The sequence below is a fragment of the Macadamia integrifolia genome, chromosome 7 (assembly GCF_013358625.1).
Source record: "Macadamia integrifolia cultivar HAES 741 chromosome 7, SCU_Mint_v3, whole genome shotgun sequence".
NCBI lineage: Eukaryota > Viridiplantae > Streptophyta > Magnoliopsida > Proteales > Proteaceae > Macadamia > Macadamia integrifolia.
Window position 1 is genome coordinate 26,996,076 of NC_056563.1, and position 22,134 is coordinate 27,018,209.

At 39.7% G+C, this 22,134-nt stretch overlaps 1 protein-coding gene across 1 annotated transcript in view; it reads left to right on the forward strand.

Annotated features, from left to right (window-relative positions):
* Positions 1 to 4,580: 4,580 nt before the first annotated feature.
* The window catches only part of LOC122084500 (RNA-binding protein 39-like), a 29,875-nt gene continuing 12,321 nt past the window's right edge, over positions 4,581 to 22,134 (forward strand). The window contains exons 1-4 of the mRNA XM_042652786.1: positions 4,581 to 4,718; positions 4,950 to 5,651; positions 21,030 to 21,108; positions 21,215 to 21,271. Of these exons, the coding sequence (XP_042508720.1) occupies positions 5,014 to 5,651; positions 21,030 to 21,108; positions 21,215 to 21,271 (774 nt within the window). The 5' untranslated portion in view covers positions 4,581 to 4,718; positions 4,950 to 5,013. The remainder of the gene's footprint in view (positions 4,719 to 4,949; positions 5,652 to 21,029; positions 21,109 to 21,214; positions 21,272 to 22,134) is intronic.

Below are 22,134 nucleotides of genomic sequence, written 5' to 3' on the forward strand. Positions count from 1 at the left end.
TTTTCGTACATTCTTATGCACTTGGGGAATATAACTTTGTGCTGATGAAGATGGCTTGAGTTGATCTTTCTCCTGTTGCTGTTTACAGAGGAAGTGGTATGCTGACTTAACGGATAACACACCGTTTTTACAGCCTACCCAAACCTGTGTATCGTCCCTAGGAAAAAGGGAAAGATGAATCTGATTTATAGCTGCTATGTCCTCTGAGTGAAAAAACTGATCCAACACATCCAATTTCCAAGTCATATTTGAATCATCAAGAAGCTTGGACACCCACTGAAGGTTGCAATTTGGAGGACGAGAATGGCGAACTTTAAAACCTAGGACATGAGGAAGCCAATTGTCTTCCCAAATCCTTATATATTTACCATTGCCTACCACCCAAATCAAACAATCTAATAATACCAAGCGCCCCAATAGGATACTTCGCCAGGCCCAAGAGGGTTGTGACCCCAATCTGGCTTGAAGGAAGGATGAGTTTGGAAAATAGACTTGCTTCATAAAGCGGTTCCATTGTGAGGGAGGATCTTTCCATAAGTGCCATGCATCTTTAGCTAATAAGGCATTGTTTTGAGTTTGGGGATCTTTAAATCCTAATCCCCCACTTTCCTTAGACCTACACAATCTTTTTCCATGATATCCATTTGATTTTCGATACTCCATCTTGAGTTCCCCAGAAGAAATCCAATGACAGTTTCCTGATTTGTTTATGATGAGTGGTTGTAAGTTTGAAATGCGAGGCCACGTAGTTGTTCATTGTTAGGGCCACAGATTTCGGGAGAGTTTTCTTACCAGCTTGGGAGAGGAGAAGGTTCTGACACCCTTGAAGTTGAGTTGAGGTTCTATCACCTATATCACGAAAAACTTGAACCTTGGATAGTCTAAATTCTTTTGGAAGACCAAGGTACTTTTTGGGGCTCCTACCATGCTTGATCTTTAAAATTATGGAAACCCGTCTCTTTACTCTTGAGGGGGTATTTGGACTGAAAGTAATGCAGGATTTTGAGTAGTTTATAGATTGGCCACTTGCGGCACAATAGATGTTAAGGCATCTCTTCAGCTCATGGATTTCCTGGAGGTTAACCTTGGAAAACAATAGGCTATCGTCAGCAAAAAATAGGTGAGAAATAGGATTAGTTCTATTGCGCACCTTAATGCCATTGATGCAACCTTGGGATTCCACCTTCAGGAGAATGTTACTTAGTGCTTGGGCACAAATGATGAAGATGGCGGGTGATAAGGGGTCTCCTTGACGGATTCCTCTAGAATGAATAATACTACCACGGGCTGCACCATTAATAAAAATATGATATTTCACTTCAGTAATGCAAAACATAATCAGATATATCAAATGATCAGCAAAGCCAAGAGCAGAGAGTATACCCTTAATGAAAGACCAATCAAGTCTGTCATATGCCTTCCTCATATCCAATTCGAGAGCCATTAACATAGATTTTCCATTTTTCCTGTGCCCAATGTAATGGAAAACTAAATGGGTGGTAAGGATATTGTCTGAAATAAGGCGGGTGGGAACGAATGTTGGCTGGGAGGGAGAGATGATCTGCTCCAACACCGGCTGTAATCGAGAGGCAATAATCTTCGTTATAATCTTCATAGCAACTGAGCACAAACTGATTGGCCTAAGTTGAACAACAGTTTCAGGGTTTGGGCACTTAGGAATTAAGCACATTAGAGTATCTCCCATATTGAGGGGTAAGGTACCAGCCATAAAGAAATCCCTGAAGAAAGATAAAAGGTCTTGCTTGGTGATCTTCCAAAATTTTTGGTAAAATACTGGAGGGAGCCCATCCGGTCCTGGTGATTTCAAAGGACCCATTGCATAGATAACTTTCTTAATTTCATCATCTGAAGGGACAACACATAACATGGAATTAGAATCATCTTCCACCACTGGATTCACATGACATAAAACTTCTCTGATGGCCTCATCACTTGGGGATTCATATTGGAAAGTATGCTGATAATGTTGCAAGATTTCAGAGAAAACTTCATTTTGAAATGAACTCCATTCACTAGAGGCAAGCCGTAATTTAATAATCTTATTGGTATGTCGCTGTTGCACTGTGGTAGCATGAAAAAAAGCTGAGTTCTTATCACCAGAATTCAGCCAGCTAATGCGAGACTTTTGGTGCCAAAGAACTTATTGGCGAGCTAATTCCTCCTCAAGTAAGGCCATCAGCTCTCTCTCCATAGTTTGAGATATGTTTGATATCTGTTGACTCTGAAGCTCTTCCAATTCACGCAAAACATTTTGAATTTTATGCTAAACCACCCCAAATGTTTCTCTATCCCACATCTGAAAAATGGGCTTACAGTTTCATATCTTCTGTTGGAAAACTTGACATGTTGATCCAAATCCTTGAATGTCCCAAGCTTTGGCTGCAATATTTATACACCGTGGGTCGCGGAGCCACATTGCTTCGAAGCGAAAAGGGCGTTGTTCGAAGCTCATTACTCCATCAGTAACCACAATTATGGGGTTATGATTAGACCCAATTGCTGCTTTGACAAATACAACTGCTTCTCCATATGAAGTTCTCCAAGCGAGATTCGATAGAGTTCTATCAAGACGGATTCGTATATTAGCAAGACTAGTTCAATGATTACTCCATGTGAATTTGGGACCGTAAGCTTCGAGGTCCATAAGGTGGCATTTGCTGATCAAATCTCTAAATGCCGATACATCTCTGGCTCCTTTGCAATTCCCTCTCACCTTCTCTTGCCAAGAAACATAAGAGTTAATGTCCCCAAAACAGAGCCACTTATCGTGTTGATTAATTCCGAAGGAAGAGATTTTATCCCAAACACATTGCCTATTAGCTCGAATTGGGTTGTCATAAACTCCTGTGAGAAAAAAAGGAGCAGAGTGCGAACTAGAGACATATGCATCTATCATATGCTTATCAGAATATATAATTTGTACTTGATACCTTGAATCCCAAAACAGGGCTAATCCCCCTGATGCTCCTTAAGAAGCGACACAATAAGATTGGTGAAGCTTTAATTTATGAGTTAGTTTAGTAATCTTTTCCTCTCGAGCCTTTGTCTCCATGAGAAAGATAAAATCTGGCCTGGCAGAACGGGAGAGACAAAATAGAGCACGGATTGTCAGGGGTCTCCCCAAGCCCTGACAATTCCAGCTTATAATTTTCATGGCTCCGGGTGGGGCTGATTTCCCCCTAGCCACCAAGGGGAAAGATGATAAAAAATGCTTAGTAAGAACATTAGGAGTCACTGCTTATGAGGAGGCTTTTCGAGAGGTCACAATGTGATTTCGTCTCTTGCTTTTAGGCTTGAAAGTTTGGTTCTTCTAGACTTTGAACTGGTGGGTGGACCTTTTGGCTATAGGGATTGATCTTAGTATAGGTTGAGGGGGAAGTCGAGAATGGACGATGGTCTCACACGGTTATGAGAGAGGTTGTGGTGAAATGGGGTTGGGTATTAGGCTTAGAGGTAGTGTTTGAAATATCTGACTTAATGGGCCCGATGGTTCAATAACGGGCATATTGGTATCCAAATAAGTGATTTGGTTCAGGGGTCAGAAGGTAATATCAGGTAGGTTGGTGGGTATTCTTGATACTTGGACCATAAATTGAAACTTTTGTAATAGAATACACTAAAACACATCAAACTATAGGCATAAATCTTGAACAAAAGAACAAAAATATATCTGTTGAAATGCTTTTAGTGGCTCTGGTTCCATCTAGTACCTAATAAGTATTTCGATACTGGTCTCATTGACAGTCCCATCTTAGAACCGTTCCATCCCATTTATTAGTTGGTACTAAAATCAGATCCCAATACCGACCTGTTTATTAATGCAGCGATCTGATATTAGGATTTAATGGGATGATTATGATAAATTTCTTGATTCTGATCCCAAATTACACTTAAAAATACAATACCTCTTACACCAACAAGAGCATCCCCTCACCTTCCCTACCTCTTAGGACACCTGCGCTTTATTGGCAGGATACTAACCACCTGAACTAGTAGCAATTCAAAATCTCTCAATGAAGTCAGGATGAGGTTTTGACTCTCATGCCTTCGTTAAATGCATTGAGAATCACCCTCTTTAATCCCTATCTTGGCACAATATTGTCCTATTTGGACCATGAGCCTTGAGGCTTTAAAACACGTTATGCCATGTTAAGGAGGTTAGAGGATAGAGGTTATTAACTAGCCTAATAATTTATTCCTAAATGATGTGAGACTAAAATTTGTATACCTTCACTCTTTCAAACCCTTTAGTATTCTATGATTCGATATTTACCATATTATTAGGTGTCACATACGTGTAGTATAACATATACAATAATGGCAAAACGATATCAGCTTTACAACTTTAGATCGTACATTGATATAATTCACTTTTTATCTATTTAATGATAAAAAAAAAATCGAAAAAATAGAAAAAAAAAAAAAAAAGAGTGCGGTCGAGTTTCCGGGTTAACCTGAAATGGTTTGCAGTAAACCGGCCCAAGTGCCCACTCAGCCGCCCCCAGCCCAAAACAAGTTCCCACCAAAGGCGGTCTCTTATGTTAAGAGTTCGAAAGTCGATACTCGTAGATATACACACATTTGCCCTAAGAGACTGAAGAGGGATAGAACTGAGCGTATCCAAAACCGTTTTTCCTCACTTGTTGGCCATAGCCGTCGAGCTCTGAGCTTCCCTTATTCGTGCTGCTCCTGTAGAGGTAAACTCAGCATTTGCTGCAACCCAGTTTTGTTTACTTGTCGCTAGGGTTTTCTTTTCAGCTCACTTTCTCTGTCAATATCCTTCATATTTCTCTAGGGTTTTAACTTTTGATTACTTTTTTGATCTATATTAGACTCGAAAAGCTTAATTATCATGTTCGTTTCTATTTTTCCGTTGCATTTATTGGTTCTAACTTGATTGTCTCTGATGAATATCCTGTCGGTTGCAGAGTTTTGAGTGTGACTGGGTTCTTGGCAAGGTCGTTTACGGCCTTGTTGTCTGGAGATTATTTAATGGATTTCGACGAGTATGATTACTTAGAGAAAACAGTTGAGAATCCAGAAGCGCCGAAAGAGGAGAAGATTGCGAATGGTGGAGACAGGACTGTTAAATCGGGAGAAAAGGACCGTAGCAGGAGCTCCAAGCATAGGACTGATGATAACGAGGATGATTTAGATAACCGCTCCAAGCGAGCACGATCGGGAGATGACTCTCGTGATCAAGATCGGCACAGAGAGAGGGGTTCCTCTCGTCACAGAGATGGTGAGAGGAGCGAGAGGGACCGGCACCATAGGGAACACCGAGATAGAGATAGAGATAGAGATAGAGATAGAGATAGAGATAGAGATAGAGAAAGGGACAAGGACAAGGACAAGGACCGGGACAGGGAGAGGGAAGAAAGGAACGGGAAGGATAGGGATCGTGACAGAGATAGAGAGCGGGAGAGAGACCGTGAAAAGATTAGAGAGCGTGACCGGGAAAGTGAACGGGACAGGGAGAAAGAACGGGAGCGTTCACGCCGCAGCAGGAGCCGCTCCGAGAGGCACCGCAGTGAGCGTGATAAGGATGCTGAACGTGAGGTAGACAGAGAAAAGAGCAAAGAGAGGGAGTTAAGGGAAAGGGAGTTACGAGACAAGGATCGAGAGGGCAGGTATCTCCCTATGTTCTCTTATCTCTGTTTCTCCAATTTCCGTTTTGTATAGATTGTCATTATGAAGTGCTTATTTTTATATATTTCAACTGTTGAATGATTCACACCGGTAGATTCCTGTAATGCAGGAGTAGATTACAGGGAACTAACTCAGCAGTTTATAACCCCAAACAATACAAATAGGAGTAAGAAACAAAGAAATAATACCATCAAATATGAAGAAACAAAATATCTTATCATTTCTTCTTCTAATTTCTTACAGATTGCAGAATACATATTTATACATTTCTTATAAAGGAATGACATTAGAATAATAGACTCTAAGTGACTCTAACTGACCACGTGGACTATAATTGAATCTTTAACTGTTCACACGGGGAGATGATAGCCTAAGGTGGCTTATCTCTATCAGGCCCCCTCAAACAAATCGGGGGTGAGCCAACGGTGAGTTTGCCGCGTAGAGAATGAAATCGAGCACGGAAAAGACTCTTAGTCAAGACATCAGCAATTTGATCTACCGTAGAAACATAGCGAACAGAAAGTTGATGAGACGCAACCATCTCTCGCACAAAGTGGAAGTCTATTTCAATATGTTTGGTGCGAGAATGGAAAATAGGATTTGCTGTCAAATAAGTAGCACCGATATTGTCGCACTAGATTACCGGTGGCGTAACAAGGTAAACCCTGAGCTCAGTGAGCAAGGAACGTAACCAAACAAGCTCAGTAGCAACGGCAGCAACAACCCGATACTCAGCTTCGGTGGATGATCGAGATACCGTCTTTTGTTTACGTGAGCACCAGGATACCAAGTGAGAACCAAGAAAAACACTATATCCGGTGGTGGAGCGGCGACCATCACAACAACCCGCCCAATCAGCATCTGAATAGGCAGTAAGAGAGACGGTAGAAGAGTTGCGAAACCAAAGACCATCCCCAAGGGAACGTTTAACATAGCGTAAGATCCTCTTTACAGCGGACCAATGGACATCGGTTGGGCGATGCATATATTGAGCCACTCTGTTAACAACAAAGCTTAAGTCCGGCCGAGTTACTGTTAAGTATTGAAGGGAGCCGACAACACGACGATAGTCCCTACTATCAGACAGGGCAGAGCCACTAGTGGAAGTAAGAGAGGTACAAGTAGACATTGGAGTTGTTATAGGCTTCACACCATCCATACCAGTACTACGAAGCAAGTCCAAAGCATACTTCCGTTGATTGAGAAAGAGGCCAGAAGATGAACGCACGACCTCAATACCGAGAAAGTAGTTCAAGGATCCTAAATCCTTAATAGCAAATTCCAATGACATAGCCGATATAAGGGTTGAAATGGTTATTGTTGAGTTGCCAGTAACTATAAGGTCATCAACATATACAAGAAAATATAGAACCACCCCATTTTTTCGGTAGACAAATAAAAATGTATCAGTTCGAGAAGAGCGGAAGCCATGAGAAACAAGAAAAGTACTGAGACGAGTGTACCAGGCTCGTGGTGCTTGCTTAAGTCCATATATGGACTTGTGTAAGTGGCACACATAGTCCGGTTTAGATGGGTTAATAAAACCCAGTGGCTGTATCATGTAAACGGTTTCTTGGAGAGTTCCATGTAAAAATGCATTTTGAACATCCAGTTGCTGCAGTGGCCACTGATTGGAGACAACAAGAGATAGGACGACTCGAACTGTGGCAGGTTTGATGACAGGACTAAATGTCTCTTGGAAATCTAGACCGGGCCGTTGATGATATCCTTTCGCAACAAGGCGTGCCTTGTGACGCTCTATTGTGCCATTAGATTTTCGTTTAAGGCGGAAAACCCATTTACATCCAACCACATTCATCGAACAGGAGAAGGGCACCAAAGACCAAGTTCCATTATGTAACAAGGCCTTAAATTCTTCCTGCATAGCCAAGCGCCAGGGAGCCGAATGCATTGCTTGAGAGTAGCAAGTCGGTTCGTCATCATCAACAATTGGATGCTTGGAAGCCATTAGGTTGAGGCGTACTTGTGGACGAAGACTGCCCGTCTTAGAACGTGTCACCATTGGATGAACGGAAGTGAGGGAGTCAGGTGCATCATTAGAGACAATATACGGTTCGAAAACAGAGGAAGCAGGTAAAGAAGACGGGTCAGTTGGTGTAGCATGTGGTGCTAATGATGGATCTGGTAAATCATTTGTAGGTGGACATGGATGACAAATGGGCTGAATTAAGGAGAGCCCATTAGAGGAAGGATGTGAGGGAAGCAACCTATTGTCTAAGGAAGTGGAATTTAGAGGTAAAGATAGGCCATGAGATGAAATGGGCAGGCCTGCAGGTGAGGTTGTCGGCCCAGAATGGGAAGGATCAGATAGAGAATGTGTCGGCTCAATAGGAGAAGATTCAGGTACTGATGTAGAAAGTGAAGGCCCAAAGGTAGAAATGAAAGGAGTGGGTGAACATGGTAGGATTACTGGTGGAGCATTATGAAACCAGGGAGACACATAAAAAAAAATGAGAAGAATGAGGTGGTAAGGTGAGAGTAGAAAATGAAAATGTGTGTTCATCAAAGGTCACATGACGAGAGATATACAACTTGTTGCTAGTGGAGTCGAAACACTTATAACCCTTATGTGTGAGAGAATAACCGAGAAAAATGCAAGGGTGGGAGCGGGGTTCTAGTTTGTGACGAGAATATGGCCGGAGCCAAGGGTAACATAAGCAACCGAATGAACGAAGAAAAGCATAATCAGGCGAAGTCTGAAATAGACGTTCAAGAGGACTAATGTGACCAAGGGCTGATGTTGGCATTCTATTAATAAGATATACTGCAGTAAGGAATGCATATGTCCAAAACTTGGCTGGTAAATGGGCATGAAACAGTAATGCAAGGCCAATTTCTACAACATGTCGGTGTTTTCTCTCAGTAGCGCCATTCTGCGCTTGAGTATGAGGACATGAAAGCCTATGGGAAACACCATGTATGCGAAGCAAATGATCTAACTTTTGAAATTCACCACCCCCATCAGATTGTAAAGACTTGATTTTACAACCAAAATAATTTTCAACGTGAGTTTTAAATGTCATGAAAATAGAGAGAACATTAGATTTGAGAGCAATTGGGTAAAACCATGTGTATCTACTAAAATCATCAACAAACAACACATAATAACGAAATTTGTCATGAGAAACTTTAGGGGCAACACCCCACAAATCACAATGTATAAGCTCTAACGGAATAGTTCTAACAGAAAAAGAAGGCTAAAATGGGAGCCGATGGCTCTTTGAGCGCTGACAAGCATCACAAAGAACATTGGATTTATTCGATTTATTTGAAACAGAAAAACCAGATTGATGAAGAACTGTAGCCACTACTCTGGATGATGGATGTCCTAGCCGGTGATGCCAGTGAGTGGTTGGAGCATGAGTGCTTGTTAATGCAACCGAGGATGTGGAAGATGAGAGAGACATCGGTAGAGGATACAACCCATTTTCACTCAGGCCTCTGTATAAGGTCCTCCCCTGTCGATCCTTTATGAGAAAATAATGAGCATGAAATTTAAAGTAGATGTTATTTTCCAATGCAAAACGATGCACGGATAAAAGATTACGATGCACAGAGGGAGCACAAAGAATGTTGGAAGCATCAAAGGTATTGGAAGAAGAATTAAATTGAGAAAAACTAGTATGTGTAATTGGCAAACCTTGTCCATTCCCTACAATAATTTGTTCAGGACCAGAATATGGTTGGCTAATAGCAAGGTTGCTAAGATCTGCGGTAAGATGGTTGTTAGATCCGGAGTCAAGCAACCAAGAAGAAAAGGAAGAACATGGTGATCTAAATGAATATGCATAAGGGGTAGGGGTACTGAGAAAGGCATGATTGAAGCGTTGCGGACAGGTAGAGGCAGTGTGTCCATTGGTGTTGCAGATTTGGCAGCAATCTCGTGTCTGGCTCATGAATGAAGGTGAGGGTGGGCATTCAGCCACTGTGGAGTTGTTGTTGCCATGATATGATGATCCAAAAGCCTGATATGGACGAGGCGAACCAGAATATTGAGGAGAACTGTTGGATCTGTAGGATTGATGAGGCATAGGGCCTTGAAACTGTTGTTGTTGGAACTGATAGCCATTGGATCGAGATTGACCCCTCGATTGTGAAAGCCATGACCACGGAATCTAGATCGAGATCGAGTTCCAGCAGATCTGTAACCTCGTTGATTCATAGAACTTGCAGAGGCAACATTTGCAGTTGATATGTGCAGTGAACCATCCGGTGAAATGGAGCGTAGAAAACTCTCATGACTTATGAGTAATCCGCTAAGCTCAACAAAGGATATTGGCTCATGACGAAGACGAACAGAAGTTGCAAAGTCTCGATAATCAACTCCGAGACCGCGAAGAGTCGCAAAGACAAGATCTTCATCGGCAATCGGTTGATCAATTGCAGCAAGAGTATCTGCAATGGAACGAATTGATAAAAGATAGTCTGTGACTGAGTCAGTATTCTTCTGAACACGAGAAAGACGATCTTTCAGATCAAGAATGCATGTGCACGATGATGGCACGATGATGGCGCAAAGACATTAGCGAGCGTCATCCAAGCTGCACAAGCTGTAGTTGAACTGACAACATGAGAGATTGCTGTTTCCGATAATGATGAGATGATCCAACTCAGTATGAGTTGATCTTGTCTATCCCAAATAATGGCGTTTGGATCGGTCGGCGATGGTCTTGGAAATGAACCATCAACATAGCCGAGAAGATTGTATCCTCTCAGAAGAGGAATGAATTGAGCTCGCCACAACATATAGTTGGTAGATGTGAGCTTTAGCGAAAATTGTGGAGAAACATTCGAAGCAATTAGAGCCGATGACGGAGTAGTTTCAGAGGACGTATCAGTGACCGACGGCGACGCCATGAAAACTTCAGCGAAGAACTCAAGAAATGAAAAAAAAGAAACAGATCAAGAAACGAAAGAAGAAAAGGAAGCTCGTTAGAGCGGAAAGGCTACTGATACCATGAAGAAACAAAATATCTTCTCATTTCTTCTCATTTCTTACAGATTGCAAAATACATATTTATACATTTCTTATAAAGGAATGACATTAGAATAATAGACTCTAAGTGACTCTAACTGACCACGTGGACTATAACTGAATCTTTAACTGTTCACATGGGGAGATGATAGCCTAAGGTGGCTTATCTCTATCAAAATAAACCCTTAAGGATACAATACCCATATAGGAGCAAAATTAGCCCAAAACCCAACTCGATAGGAGAGAGAAAAACCTTCTATAGAGCTGGAGAGAGAAAGGTGCGGCCAGGTCCCTATGGAGGGTACAAAAACTCTCGAAGTTGAGAGGATTCTGACGGCTGGTTGTGAAGTTACAAGCTTTCTTGATTTTCTGACCTAGGAGAGAAAATTGAGAAGAAGCTTCAAGAACAACAGCTGAATGCTTCCAACAGTGATTAGGTAAGGATCGTGGGACCCTTATAAGGCTTGGAATACCCTGATTGAAGACTTGGCTGAACAGAGTACAGAAGAGAGAAAGAGAGGAGATCTATCTCTCTCTATTCCCACTAGGATTGCTGATCGATTCTGATTTCTACAGACTTTTATCAGAATCTGAATTATACCTTTTGAATGTTACAACAAATAAAATAAAATAAAAAAAGAAGAATAAAACGGATGGGGGGTTGAGAAGGGTGAAAGAGAATAAAGGAAGTGGTTATCTCAGCCTGGGCTTCTCACCCACAGCTATCTCAGCTGCTCTAAGCATTTAGTTACAAACTTTATTTCATAAATGCAAACTTTATTTCATTCAAATTTCCCCAGTAATGGGACATATGCCTCTCTATTTATAGAGGGGAAGTTTATAATCATTCTAATGCTAGGAGCTAGTTTCCCAATAGGATTAGACACTCCTACTACAACTGGGAGCTAGTTTCCCAATAGGACTAGACACTTCTACTACAATTAGGAGTTAGTTTCCTAATAGGACTAGACACTCCTACTACAACTAGGAGTTAGTTTCCCAATAAGACTAGACACTCCTACTACAACTAGGAATTCAAAATAGGACTAGGACTTGACTTTATGACTCCAACATGGAGTATGATTAACTAACTAATAGTCCATATAGGACTTTACAACCAACTAATGGCCTAATAGGCCTTTATTGAATTAAATAGCAACTAATTAAAGTAATGAATAAAATCCCGTTTTCCTACCCTCTACCCATATTTTAGGCCTATTAAAGTGGCCCACTTCAAAGAAAGCCCATGGGATCAAAGGCCCAACACATACATAACACAACCCAAGGCTTATTTGCAATAAAATAAGCCCAAGTGACTTATCTACATCAGCCTGTCTTAGTTGGACGAGCTTTCTGCAAATTATTTATGTTATTGAAGTTTTTACTTAATTGTTGTTAGCAATCAATGAGCAATCCATATGATGGGTTCACCATGCTGTAGATGTCCTTAATGTCTTACAAATTTTGGTTCTAGCAGATAATACATAAGTTTATGCTTTGGAATAGAGCCCAAACAAGTTTAGTTGTTCCTTCTTGCTTTGGGCACATACCTGAGGGAAGGTATTGGCGGATAATTTGGTGCCGGGACACTGATATTGTTTTAATTTCAAATTTCAAGTGTTAGCTTGAGTAGGTGTTTGATCGGTTGAAGAAGTCAGTTCTCCATTGGATGAATTCCTTGAATTATATTGATGTGGAGTTGATACACATGTTGCCAATAAAGATGGTTATATTTGGTTTTGTACGATGACTTCTTGTTGTTTGCAAGAACGTGGTGGATACATAATTTGTGCTCATATCCAGATAAAAGTCTGTCTTCTAGTCTAGAGCCTTGGCACCATACATGGATGTGCTTTAGGAGTAATTCCTTACGTTTTTGTTGGAATTGCTGCATCTTGGCATTCTTTTTAATTCAGAGTATTGCCCTAGAATGATGGTTAGGGGAATTTCGAAGACTTCGTAAATATTATGGAGAACAGTTCCCTTTCTGTGTGATTAATTTTCATTGAACTGTATCTATTGATAATAGTTGGATCTCAATGGAAGTGATCAGTTCCAATTCCATTTGCCGTATGCTTGTATTATCATTGATGCTTTGCACACTTATGCAATCTAATCTCATGGGTTCCCAATATATTTAAGGGGAAAAAAAGACCAACTAGAGAAGCTCAGGGGTCTTTCTAAAGAGGCTAATAGGGGAAGCCGGGAAATTTGATAGCTTACATGATCTTGGAGCATCTCAAGCTTCAAAAGGTATCTCTATTGTTATTCCTGGATCTAGTTTTGGGAGTCAAAATTTAGGGTGTTTTGTGTGCAATTTGAAAAGTTGTTCTTTTTTTTTTTTCCAATGAGACCAAGATCTTGCAATTCTAATCTGTTTTTGGAAATTATAGTTAATTTACTAAGAGGGTGTTTGTTTTTAGATTTCTCTTTTAGGAAGTATAGGTTTTAGGTATTTTTATTTTACTATTTTCTAAATTTGGGAGCAACCATTAGAGTTGCGGTGGTAAATTGGAGTACTGGTCACAATATTAGAGAGTAGTTTGAAACATTAGTAAGTGGTCTTAGTGTTTGGGATTTTAGTAAGTTGAGACAGCCAAGGTGTTATAGATATAGTTAAGGCATTGGAGGGGGCCCTAGACGAAAGGTGAAACCAACAAGGCGACCAAGGCATCTACACACCTAGGCGTCGCCTTGACAACTATCTAGGTATATTATATTTTGTTCAAAGAATTCACCTGTGTTTGGGAATTGTTAAGAAGTTGTTTCTTCAGAGCATTTTTAGCAATATACTGTCAAGGGGGCTGACAAAGGATGAAAGGTGGGGGCTGACAAAGGATGAAAGGTATGTATTTGGGTACTTTCTTAATGTGAAGCTGAATTATTGCCACAGTAGTCAAGGCATTTCTACGGTGAGCCTAGGCGACAAGGTGCCCCTTGAGGTCCAAGGCAGTCAGTGGCCTTATGTATCAAGCTGTCCTAAAGCAAAACCTGATGTTCTTGTCCTCCACCTGATGGATTTCAATCGTCACCTAGGTGACAAGGCATCTATCACTGCTGTTGCTTGCCTTGGCACCATTACAATTGTGGTTGTTGCTCTACATTAGTGCTCTTGTGCACCACCTTTCGTAATTAGAGCTTCTTATTTGTTATCCTTCTCTTCTTCCTTCATCTATTACTTTCTACTTTTCTAATATGAATTCCGTATTAGTTTATTCTCTAGAAATTGAAGAGAAGTTGGCATTTGGGCTTACTTTTTGTGGGATACTTCGTTGCTTTTCTTCATCAGCTAGTAGTCGCTTGAAGATTTGGAGGTATCAGGGATGATCAATATGTATAGTTTGTTGTTATCAGTTACGTGTGTCAAATTCTTGGCTCGTTTCGAAGATTGACCCGCTTCGACATTGCTTGGTGGCGACTTGAATGAGTTTTTTTTTTCGGAGGTCTGTGATGGTAGTAGAGGGCCTATCCCAGAGCCCATTGCTGATCTGGTATGGGGTGGTGGGGTTTGTACAGTACGACCTGACTGGATGTGACTTGATGGATCGACCTAACTTGAAGGAGTATATATTTGTTTGATTCTCTTGTTCAAGTAAGTGAGATTGTTGGAGATTTTCGAGTTAGGGTTTTTGGGTGAGAGTTCTTGCCCCGAGTTTGGGTGTTCTTGAGAGATCTCCATTGTAATTGTTCTTCCATCATGTAGTGAATCATCTTCACCTTCCCCTGTGGACGTAGCACATCAGCACATCACATCAGTGACTAAACCACGTCAAATATATGTGGCTTGCGTGAATCTATTTATTTTCTATTCGTGTTTCTTTGGTGTTTGTTCTATCATTATCCTACTGCAAGATGTTTTGTTCTGTTTTGGAGTGTGAAATTCAATCTACATCTTCTAGTTTTCTTTACTTTTATTTCTCCCGTCCTTGTGCTTCCCACTGAGGTCGATATTGTTTTTGTTTACATCAATTTTGAAACTCTACCGATGAAGATTCTTCACCAAACTAGGCTTGTTTTATTATGAATAAGTCTAGGGTTGGGTTGGATATGTGTTGGGCCTTTAGTTCATGTGGTTTGGAGTGTAATGAGCCATTTTTGTGGGTCTAAACTGGGGGTATTATGGTTGCATACGGGATTAGTATCGGGTTTCTTTTATTTTGGCTTATTTGGTGAAACATGTTTGTTCAATTTGGAAAATTAAAAAGAAAAAGGAAAGTGAATTGTCACCTCCCGGTCTGTCGTAGTCAGCCTCAAAGTGTGCCTGATTGGTGAGTCTGCCATCTCCATGGATTTCCCTTTTGCGGGCTGCTTTTCAAGAAGGCCTAGAGTGCCGATCTTCGTGTGGACCGGTCTTTTCATTGGTTCCTCTCAGGGACCCTTTATCGTATCATGCACGCATCTTCAAGCAGTCGGGGGGGGGGTTACACAGACGAGGCAGTCTTGGGAATGAAATCCCATTCCCTCCAGTGGGCAGATCAAGAAAGAGAGAGAGCTCTCCCTCGCCGAAAGTTATATTTGTTCTCTTAGGAGTCAAGTTATTAGTTGAGTCCAGTCATTATTTGTTAGTTTCATTTTTTAGTTTTTAGAAACTATTGTACTAGGAGAATATTTCGTTTCATTTTCTGAAACCTGCTATTAGGATGTAATTCCTTTCCCCATTACCGCTATAAATATAATGAAGGGGTCCATAGAAGCCAATGATTTGAAGAATTAAAACAATGGTGTCTGCTGTTGCTATTGCTGCTGCTGCTGCTGCTGCTGCTTCTGCTTCTCCTTGCTAAGAATGGCTTCGTGTTTGATCAAATCTAGTGGAGTTGGTGTTTGATCCAACTGATCCTCTGCGGTGTGAAGCCTGAGGGGTTCTTTCTCCTTTATTATTTTCTCTTTTTTTGCTGTATAAGGTGCTCAAGACCGGCAACTTCAACCTCAATCTATCGCAGGTAACTGAAACTGGTCATTTCTCAGTCCTGCCCAGAAATTCCAAAATTTCTTGTTCTCCAATCCTTCTCCCTCCTGGACAGATCAGACATTTGATAAGGCTCAAGTTTGGATCAAAGATGCATATCCCCTATTGTGAGACTCACCAAAATTTCAGCCCTATTGGACCACCTGATTTTAAGTTATTTAATATCTCCCTATTTCTGTCCTGTAGTGACTGTTACCCTGTTTTCAGACTTGAGACTGAAATTGATAGCATGGATCAGTTTGCTTCTGATTTCTTTGGTGTTCAGACATTTCCGTATTGTTACTAACCCTATTTCAGCATCTAAACTAGCCTTTCATAGCTGTTCCTGATTTGATCCCAGAAAACCATAATTCTGAGATTGATATCCTGACCCTTGATCTATTTTCATTATTTGATATGATTTGTTATTATATTTTTGTTGTGCTTGATTTTGGTGTGTTCTCTGAGAGTATTCTGCAGCATTGGGATTAGGTCGCTTTGTCAATCCTAGTCTTACATCACCTCTCACGTAGGAAGAAGGCCAAGGCAGCCAAACTGTGGATTGTTTTGTTGGGGGTTGCTGTTTATATTTTACTTAGTTTTAGTCATCGTTCGAAAACTCTCTGAAATTTGTAATTTCGATATGTCTGAGACGAAACAGGAGTTGGAACCCAGAATCAGCACTGTTTTGCCGAAATTTTGCTCATTTCGGCCATTAGACCCCCCCGACCCCCGAAAGAAATAAAGGCCAAGTGAAAAAAATTTGAAAAAATACGCGAAATTTTGGTATTTCAGATTGACTGAAACGGTGAAACAAGTTTTTGAACCTTGGTTTTGTTTTAATGTTGGTTCGAGTTGGTTGAACCATGATCCTGTTTAAGTTTTGGTTCAATTTAAGTTGTTTGTCTGTTTCCTGGACGAGTAATGAGTTAGTGGAGTCCACATCAGCTAGATCTGATTCTGTCTTGTAATCCATGTTAGAATTGATTGGGGATATTTCCAATTTGGGACTTTCCTAATGGGTCTCTAGCTTGTTTTTATTTTGTTCTATTTCCCTTCGATAATAGCCCACGATTTTGAAAAACAAATGCTAACGCTGCCTCTGCCTCTGCCTTTGCCTCTGCCGCTGCTGCTTCTTCTTCCATGGAGAAACCTTTTGTCATTTTGTGTGATCAAGGGAAGGACTGAAGGTGTGTGATCCAATTGACACCTTGTGGTGTGAAACCCGGGTGGATAGACACCGACTATTGTTCGTGCTCCTGTGCTATTGATACTCTATGTCTTTTGTTGATTGTTAATTCATTCTTTTCACCATTGACAAATAAGATCAATCTCTGAAAATTCCTTGTTTCTAACTCTTGTTCTCTGTAGAACTTGAATAACTTGTTCTCCAAGAAATTCTGTCCAGCCGTATCCAACCATCAGAATTCCCCCTCCTTTTGACTTGAGCCTTAACACAGTTGCACCTTCCTGGAGGGCTACTCTACCCAAATTCCAGGTCATTTTGTCCTGTGGATGCTATGCGATTTCTCCTATTTCTGTCCTGAGTTGATTTCTTTGCTATTTCATACCTGTTTCTGGAAATCGGATATTGGTTTTATGTTGCTGCTTTGTGTATTGTTCTCCGGATCTGTTTCTCATATATTTCAGATCTGATTTCATTATTTAAATCACTTCTTAAAGATGTTTGTAGAATCTGTTTACTGACTTTTATAGTTTTAGATCCCCAGCCCTTTTGTGATTATATTTACTTATATTTGCTGATCTGACTGTCACAAATGGTCCAGATTTTCAGCAAGTCTTTTCCTTACTTATTACTAAACTCGATCTCTATTTCAGCCCCTTTTGACCACCTATTTTCAACCCGAACCTGGTTTTTTCTTTGATATAAAGGTCTTGTTATTTGGTACTGATTGAACCTTCAATTCAGTACCACACTATATTCTCTTTTTTCCTTATGTATTACTGTACTACTAGTACATTAATTCTCTTATCAAATCATGGAACGGTGATTCTTTTGATGTGATTTTGCACGGTCTTAGATTTCTTCACTTGGTGTTATCTAAAGTTCTCTCATGCTACATCTAATTTGTATGAATGCAGAAAGTAACTGTCTTAATGTAATATAAATCTACCTTGAAGTTCTTGACCTATATGTTCCATATTCAGGTAATCTCAATGTTTAGTTTTTAGGTAAGACTTGAAAGATTTTCTTACAATTTAAATAAAAAAAGATGTCTTGGAAGTTACAGTTTTCTACTAAAATTGATTGTTGATGGGTCTGCCACATGGTAGATTCCTGTGCTCTTATTTTTGGTTGTGCTTGTGAGTGTGTAACTGTATTGAATTCAATTCATTGTGCTGTACACTTGAATTTACTTACCTAGTATTTTATATTGAATATACATACAGAATAATGTATATTATGTATTAGGCTTGACATTTCAGGTGCAGAATGAAGATTTGGCTTTGCCTCTGCTTGTGACAAACATTATCTTTTATCCAATTTCTGCTCAGGCATGGTTGTCTCCACATTGATTGGTTATCTAAATGCAATCACGTTCGAGAACATTGTTTGCTATTCAAACCAATACAAAAGAGTGATGGTTGTAAGAGATAGAATATGCAAACTCGGTTTGAATCTGAGCCAAAGGCGGCTCTCCTTTCTTTTTGAATTAAATGTTTGTATTCCTGGTAGGTAGAAACCTTCAGATTAGAAAGACTAGAAGATGGATGAAGAAAGGAGAGATGAAAAAGAGAAAATGCGAATGTTTGATTCCAGTGGTTGGGACTTAGATGATCATATCATTGAGAACTGAGTGCTATTTTTTCTCACTGTAGGGGGCAATGATGTTTTGCAAACTGTGTCTTGTTTAGGATGCATTCTGCGTATTAACAGGCTCTTGGGTGGTACCTGGATTGAAAATGTGCATGTGTTAAAAAGTTTCTGATTGATGGACTGGGGCTGGTATCTGAATGAATATTCTGGTGTTGCATTTGCAAACTTGACTGGTGCAAAAATCTGCATATTTCTTCCCCCCCCCCCCCTTTTTATTTTGGTGGTTGACGCACCTGAAAAGCTTTGTTATTGCATAATGTCCTATTGTCCTTGGATATTGCCATTAATTCTGTGTCTAGCCCAAGATGATCAGATCTTTCAAAGGAATCATTAGGTATTGATACAATCCTGGTTAAGGTTATCTTGAAAACTGAGTGCTCCCAACAAAAATTTGTTTACTCATTCTGTTTTCTAGAGTACTTTTCATGATTTTTGCCTTCTTTTTAATGGATTCTTACGTTCATTTTGGCACCACTGGTGCTCAAGTATCATCTAGCTACTTGTGCTTCCTGTCAGTATTGGAATTTCTGACTATTGAACATTAGATTTTGAAACTCGCAGATATGCTAGGGAAATCTTCAGATGGTCGATCTGGCAAGTGAGCCAGGGTCAGAAACTCAGGTCATGGATCTCCAAAGTTTCTTCTTTGTAGACTTTTTGGGATCCGTTGAGAAGCTTGCATTTGCAAGAATGGGTAGTTTCCAGTTGCGTTTTTGATGAGGATTGGTGACGTCAATGTTATGATTTTCATTATCCTCAACCTTAGAGAAAAATGGCTTAATTATATTTGTTCTGTTGCAGAAAATGCTGGTGAGGGAGTAATCGGCTCTGCTTAACAGAAGCACTTCATCTTCTGATGCTTGTGAGGAAAATTGGTGTTCAGTCGGCGGCCAGATCTGCCATAAGATTTTACAGGATAATCTATTTTTAATTATTTATTACTTCTTTTGATGATTGTCCATCGTGAGGATTAGGGTTTTTTTTTTTTTTTTTTAATGGGAGTCAGGATTAGGCTTGTGGGGTGGTACTTTCCAGCAAATGTCCTTTCCTTGAGGTTAAGTTTCATTGCGTATAGGCTCTCTTAATATTTGAGTCCCAAGTTCTAGCTGCAACTAATACCGAGTTCCTTGAATTTATACCCCTTTATGGGCCTCTTGGGCTCTTACGACTGTAGGTTCCTGGCATCCACTTTGCCATTCCTTGTATGCATATTTTCATTTTTTATAATTTTCTTATTCATCAGGAGAGAAACTTCTGCTTTCCAATCTCACTTTCAGTCCTTATGATCTCCTTAAAAAAAATGCTGCAAGATGCAACTCTTAAGACAGCAAATAACTAATGTGTTCTTTGCCAAGTTTTGTCTTTTATGAACTCTGCCGGTTCATCTACCATGTTTGTAGTTTCTTTCTATGTATACTTTAAGACAGCTGACTGGAGTGGGGGAGATGCCTATATATATTTATATACAAATAATTTTTTTTTCTTTTCTCAGATCAAGGCAGGCAGAGAGGTGGACTGATACAGTTGGTGAATGAATTTAGTACAGTTCTGTGAGCAGAGTGGGATATATATGTTGTTACCAGTTTGGTCATCATGTTGTTGCACATTTAGTCTTATAGAACAACAACAACAACAACTACGACCACAACATCTAGTCTTATAGAAAGAAAAAATAGACTCACAAGTTTCTTCTCTCATAACAGTGCCATGGAAGTACTATTGTAATGACCCTCCATAGTCCATATGCTAATTTTCTGCTGGCAGATGGAGCTTTCTTTATTCATTTATTTATAGTGTTTTGCGTATTTCCGTAGTTATATGTTCGAGGTAAATATTGACATGATTCTATTTGGCGGCTTGCTGTACAACTACTTCATTCAAGGTGATTTCACTTCTACTGTTAGCAAAGACTTGGGAATTGCCCCTGCACCCTAAGGTTGCTCCTTTATCTTGTTATTCATCCTATACCCCTGAAAAAATACAAATAAAAGGCTTTATAAATTATAAGAAAATTTGATAAATAAATTAAAAGTGTGAGTGTGTGACCATTCACCATTTAGATTTTCTGGTTGACACAACCCATAATGTGTCTTCCGTACTGAACAATTTAGTCTTTATTTGTTACATGGACGGAGTAACATGTCTTTCACCAATCCATTGCTTGAAGTTAGATTACGACCTTCTACAAGATTCTCCAATCACAAATTGTAACCTTTTCTTGATCTTTATTTGTCTCATTACGACTTTATCTTCTTTGTCTCTTCTTACATGTGGTGTCATGTTAACTTATTGTAGTTTCCTACAGGAAGTTATTACATGGATCTGATCTCTGAAACCATGTCGAAGAAAGAAATTTGCTGCAATTTCAGTACTTCTAATGTTCATATATATATATATATCTGACATTCTTATCACATTAAATGCACGTTTGTTTGCAGGAGCAATCAAACATATCACCCTACTTTTCTATGAATGGTCTTGTCTGCTTGATTTGTTGTGATGAGCATGGTTTGTTTGATAATATTGGGCCAGTCACTCATCAGGCCAGGTTGATATTTGAGGTTTTTATTCCCTTGCAGACGATATAAAGAGAAAAAGGAGGAAACAGAGCCTGAGGCTGATCCAGAACGAGATCAGAGGACTGTATTTGCTTATCAGGTACTCTCATCCCCTTCTCCCTTTTGTGCCATGGTTGGTCTTTTCATGCTAATTTCTTACATGTGATTTTGGCTGTTTTTGACTGATGTTTCAACCACCATGGCAGATTTGTTTGAAGGCAGATGAAAAAGATGTTTATGAATTCTTTTCAAGGGCTGGCAAGGTTAGTTTATGATTGGAAATTGGATTTCATCTTTTGCTACATCATTTAATGCTCTATAAAAATGTTCTTATATTTGACTTTCTTAAATGAAAGGTTATAAATCTTATTTATAAAACAAATCAAGGAAACTATGGACCAGAAAGCAGAGCAAAAATTTACATTGGCATCCTCATTGAGTATCACTATAGTGTTTATTACCCTTTTATTGTCAGCCATTGTATCGGTTGATCTAGTATCCTCTAGATCTACATTCCATCTGTTGTGGAGTAGGAACATTGGAAGTGTTGCTTTTGTGAGTTGGAGTACGGTGAGGAGTCAGGATGTCTAAACAGTTGGGGAGAGTTCGGAATGTTTGGGAATATCAGATATTTAGGAGATTGGAATTTTTTCCTTTTGACCAAAACTACTTGTTATGACCTTGTCAATTCCTCTTAATTTTTCTCTTAAACAAAAAAGTATTTACATCTTAGTACAATTTGAGAGAGACAGAGCAATCAAAGAATCTTGGAGGATATCCCTGTCCCTTGAAATGCTTGGGCTATTGCACGGTTAATTAGTGATAGGAACAAGTAACAAATTTAGGAAGCATGAAGAAATTGGAACCTAATTATCATAATAGTAAAGTAGATCTTATACTCTTGTGGTTTTCAGATCAAGTTTGTGTCTTGAAAATGGTACTCAGATTTGCATCTGATATTGCCATCATATTTTTTACTTCTTGTGTTATGTTGTTCAAAAATATTTTAGTGTGTCATTAAGATATTTGTGCTTCTTACTGTATTCATCCTTTGCGTCCCATGGAGTGAAATGCAATGATTGTTGTTGTAGTATTATTTTGGTTGTATTTGTTGAGTTAATGATGC